The sequence below is a fragment of the Penaeus japonicus genome, unplaced genomic scaffold, assembly GCF_977035675.1.
Source record: "Penaeus japonicus unplaced genomic scaffold, GWHDUDI00000001_assembly GWHDUDI00000037, whole genome shotgun sequence".
Lineage (NCBI taxonomy): Eukaryota > Metazoa > Arthropoda > Malacostraca > Decapoda > Penaeidae > Penaeus > Penaeus japonicus.
In genome coordinates this window covers 20162061-20167060 of record NW_028234439.1, presented here as the reverse complement: position 1 = coordinate 20167060, position 5000 = coordinate 20162061, and the positions used below count along the sequence as shown (strand labels likewise).

The 5000-nt window shown below is 37.2% G+C and overlaps 1 protein-coding gene across 3 annotated transcripts in view; it reads right to left on the bottom strand.

Moving 5' to 3' along the window:
* Positions 1–5000, bottom strand: part of LOC122263208 (uncharacterized) — a 9374-nt gene that overhangs the window by 3718 nt on the left and 656 nt on the right. For all 3 annotated transcript variants that reach the window (XM_043031571.2, XM_043031572.2, XM_086532395.1), the window contains exon 2: positions 1267–1433. In XM_043031571.2, the coding sequence (XP_042887505.2) occupies positions 1267–1430 (164 nt within the window). In that variant the 5' untranslated portion in view covers positions 1431–1433. The remainder of the gene's footprint in view (positions 1–1266; positions 1434–5000) is intronic.

The window sequence follows — 5000 nt, the reverse complement described above, 5'->3', positions numbered from 1 at the left end:
TATATATATATATATATATATTAATATATATAATATATATATATATATATAATATATATATATATATATAATAAAATATAATATATATATATAATATAACATATACATATATATACATATATATATATATAATATATATATATATATATACATATATATACATATATACATATATATATATATAATATATATATATATATATATATATGATATATTATATATATATATACATATACATATACACATACATATATATATACGAATACTTTGGCACAAGTTTCCCGAGTCAACAACGAACCCCCAGCCAACAGGGCCCCATAAAACGACATCTTCCGGCTTGTTCGACGTAAACCGGGCGTGTTGGGCGCTGGCAGGTTCCCCCAAGGTTGTTAACGCGACCGCTGTGACGTCGAGCGCTGGCCGCAAACCGGGATTTGTGGGCGTGACAAGGAAGTTAGGAAGTTAGGAAGTTAGATGTAATTCGGGAATATGTTTCTCTTCCGGAAAAAAAGTTTTGGGTTTGGATTTCAGTTTTTGTAATCAACGCACGATTTTATTTTATTATTTACTTTAGTTTAATATTTTTATTTGTTTAGGGTATATATACAAACGTTACCCTTAACAGATATAATATCTAATTCAACTTGCTTATTTATCGGCATTTGTTATTAATTTGACTTGCTTATTTCTTCTAATCAAATAAACAATTAGAATCTTCCTTTCATACTCCTATCTCTGCAAGAAATCCCATAGTTTTTTTATATTTTTAACAAGTTCATTTCAAACGAAATTCTCTCAACTTTTAAATGGATAATTACTTACTCCGTCGCGGCGTTGATGTCTCCGCGCATCTCGAAATATTTAATTGGTTTTTGAATGCACTATTTCTCATTATATGAATGGAATGTTTACTTTCAGTTCACGAGAATATTTTGATATTTATCTAACGATGTGAGATTTACTATACTGTGAGTTAGTATGGATATGACAATTCTCACTGTATGAATGGAATATTTTTTCTCAGCTTGGAAAAAAAAAATCGATATATTTCACCGGAGTAGAAGTGGCTACCACGCTACAACCACACCACCAGAACCACACAACCACAACCACACCACACCACAACCACGCGACAACCACGCCACAACCACACCACAAGCACTACCACAACCACACCACAACCACGCCCCCAACCACACCACAACCACAACCACACCGCAACCACACCCACAACCACGCCCCAACCACCCACGCCCCCCAACTCACGCATCCACGGTGGCGTCCAGCGTCTCGAACACCCTGATGGGCGGGAGGCCCTGGCGGTGCTCGGCGGGGAGGCTGCTGGAGACGCGGCTCTCCTTCTGCTGGTCGCTCGGCGCCCCCGAGGCCGCCCCCAGCGCCGCCAGCAGGATCAGGGCGGCGGGAGTCATCGTCTGGGGATTGCGAAGGAGGGAGAGGTTTTTTATCTTATTTTTTTATCTATTTATTTATTTTATTTATTTATTCTATTTTATTTATTTTTTTTTTTTTTTTTGGGGGGGTGTATTGTATGTTATGTGGGATAATGTTTGTGTGTTTGTGTTTGTGTTTGTGCGTGTTTGTGTATGTGTGTGTGTGTTTGTTTGTTTGTTTGTGTGTGTGTTTGTGTGTGTGTGTGTGCACGTGTTTGTGTGTGTGTGTGTGTGTTTGTGTGTGTGTACGTGTGTGTGTGTGTGTGTGTGTGTGTGTGTGTGTGTGCGTGTGTGCGCGCGCGTGTATGTGAGACCTCGCACACCAACACAACACTGCATCAGAAGAAGTATATATCGTGAGAGACATGATTACATAGAGTGAAACACACAATGCAGAACATTGTCTTAATAACTTTGCCATCACGCCACATTCCGTTTAAATCCTCTAATGGAGAGAAAACAGGAAACGCTAAAAAAACAGGTTAAGCGTCCAACCAAAACATCTTAAAGACACGCACAGAATGTCTAACAGTGAATTCACCGCAGCAATTCAACTGATGTAAAATAAGACAACAGGTTTCTCTCGTTAACAATGTTTGGACACCACATTTTGGCTAAAATAAACTTACGATTTCGTCGAAATATCATAATAACGATGATTATAATAAACTTACGAAATTATGATAAGGATGATTATGATGAATGTGATGATGATAATGGATAAATATATGAATAAATAAAGCGAGTCCTTGAGGTTATAGCTCCCACAGGCGGTAAAGAAACAACAATAGATTTTCCGAAAGATCAAAATTACGTAAACATTCTCTCACCACAACTCCCATCCCCCTGGTGCATAAATAACAAACAATTAAGAACACAAACACACCAAATAAAGCGTGAAACAAAGACGAAACAAAACCCTCACCCACGAAACAGAAGGAAGCACCACAAACAAGGACAGTGACCCCCCCCACCCCCTTAGTAGGCAGGGGACGAGTCGGGGCAGCCGTGCCGTTCGAGAAGGCACGGCTGAGCTTCGGTTAACGGACAGGGTCACTGACCGACGCTGCCACAGACTTTTGTCAGATCTCGAGGGCGTAATTGAGACATATTCATTAAAAATATCACATGGGAATGCATGTTTTACTGTTGTTGTTTTTTTTAAATGTCAGTCTTTGAAACGTAAATGATTCTCGTCCGGTGAGAACAGCTGATGATTCCATTTTTTTTTTAGCTTTCTTTTTTTCCTGTTTTTCGTTGGCGGAATATCAACATGGATAATTCGAGAACACCTGCATGTCTTGAGCAAAGGTGACCTTCCTTCTGTATAGACATGGTGGTAGTTCCTTATCCTTGCGCTCTCTTTATGCCCCTCATTCTCTGGCTGTGTCTTTTTATGCTGGTGACACGGAGGAATTCCTCTTCCGAGAGGCACCGCTGCGGAAGCCAGGCGGACGAAACACATTTGATACGTAACCTTTTTCTTGCATATATTAACTCCGACATGACTGACGTTAGACTTATTAATGCATGCATACGCACACACACGCACACACACATACACACGCACACACACACACACACACACACGTGTGCGATATCTTTATTTCCTACAGGTCAACTAACGCAAGCACGCACTGTGCACAGAATCTGCATAGCATATATGTTTGCACAGGTAAGAGTGTATCTGTGTATGTATATGTATATATATATATATATATATATATATATATATATATATATATATATATATATATATACATACATACATATATATACATGCATATACACACACTCACACATATATATATGCATATACATGTATATATATATATATATATATATATATATATATATATATATATATATATATATATATACATACATACATATATACACACACACATATATATATGCATATATATATGTATAAGAATGTGTGTGTGTGTGTCAAGTGCAATGCACTGAAGCCGCACCTTTCCCCAACCGCCCGATGGCGACACCGAAGGAGAGGCGGACGAACTTGACCACCAAAGAAACAAGAAAAAAAAAAAAAGGTTTCTTGCTCGCTGAAAGTGACCCCCTCGGCCGAACGGACGTCCCGCTGCCGTATTACCTTTATCCTTTATTTACTTATTTATTTATTTTTATTCATTTTTATCGCGTTATCTTCCTTGAGAAGCTGTTCTTGCTTGTCTTCGCCACCACTCTTTCGTCGCAAGCAAGCAAACAAGAAAGCAAGCAAGCACTCAGAAACGAGTTATAGAAGAGGAGCGGCACAAGTGAGGAAAACATGTCGGAAGGAGGAGAAGAAAGAGAGAAAGAGAGAGAAAGAGAGGAAGGTTCAAGAGGAAAGAAAGAGAGGAAGGTTCAAGAGGAGAGAAGACATGAGAGCAAAAGGTGTTTGACTGAAGAGGATGCAAAGGATAGAAGGAGATAGAGATAGATAATTGACTATAACTCCCCCTGAAAGAAGAGAAATCAACAAAGAAAAACAAGAATAATAATTCTTTTTCTCGCCACTGATATAACATTTTCTAGGAACTCTTAAGTGGCACAGTGGAACGCGCAACAACATCCATAGCGCGAGTGTTTTCTCCTCTTGGTCACTTTAAGGTCACCTCGAAAGAAGTCGGGGTTCTGAGGGCGGTTCTGCGGTTCTTATGACTTTTTTGTGATAAAATAACGGGTTTTATGTGAATCTTTACGTTCATTTTTACTCTTATTAGAGTAGAGATGTATCTGGCAATGCATGGACCACCCACATAAACAAATACAGAATATATGTAAACAAATATGTATAAATGTGATATATATATATATATATATATATATGTATATATATACATATACATATATATATATACATATATATACATATATATACATATATATATATATACATATATACATACACACACACACACACACACATATATATATACATATATACACACAAACACATTTAAACACACGCAGATTGTGTCTGCGTGTCTGCGGTCGGTGTCCACCAGAGCATGGAAATAAATACATCAAATAGGACACTTTAAGTCACCACACACCGTGAACATATTAAACCAGGTTCTTAAAAATACCATTAAACTCATTTCATAATTACTAGTTTCTTAAATCGCCGCCTGAGGTTGCTTTAAGAGCCTATTTGAGTAAGAAAAGTAAGTAAAAAAAAAGAAAAACGAAATGCATCTTGACATAAGAGAGATTAACCTGACTAGAACATTATTTTTTTTTTCTTCTATTTTTCTTGTTGTAATTTATTTAATACTTATCCTGTGTTGTTTTATTCATAGCCTTATCATACACCTTTCTTCCTAGCATTAAATGGTTCTCATACCTTTTCATAGCAAGTATATTAACTAACTTCCGTGATATTAAAACAATGAACAATGAGACGGCGCCCGGATGTAGTTATCTAAAGAAAATAAAACAATAGCAATTCGCATTTGCATATTGCATTCTAAACAAGTATATCAAGTTGCAAAAACAAATGTGTGGAATTCTTTTCAATAACCGGTTGAATAAGAGAGAATT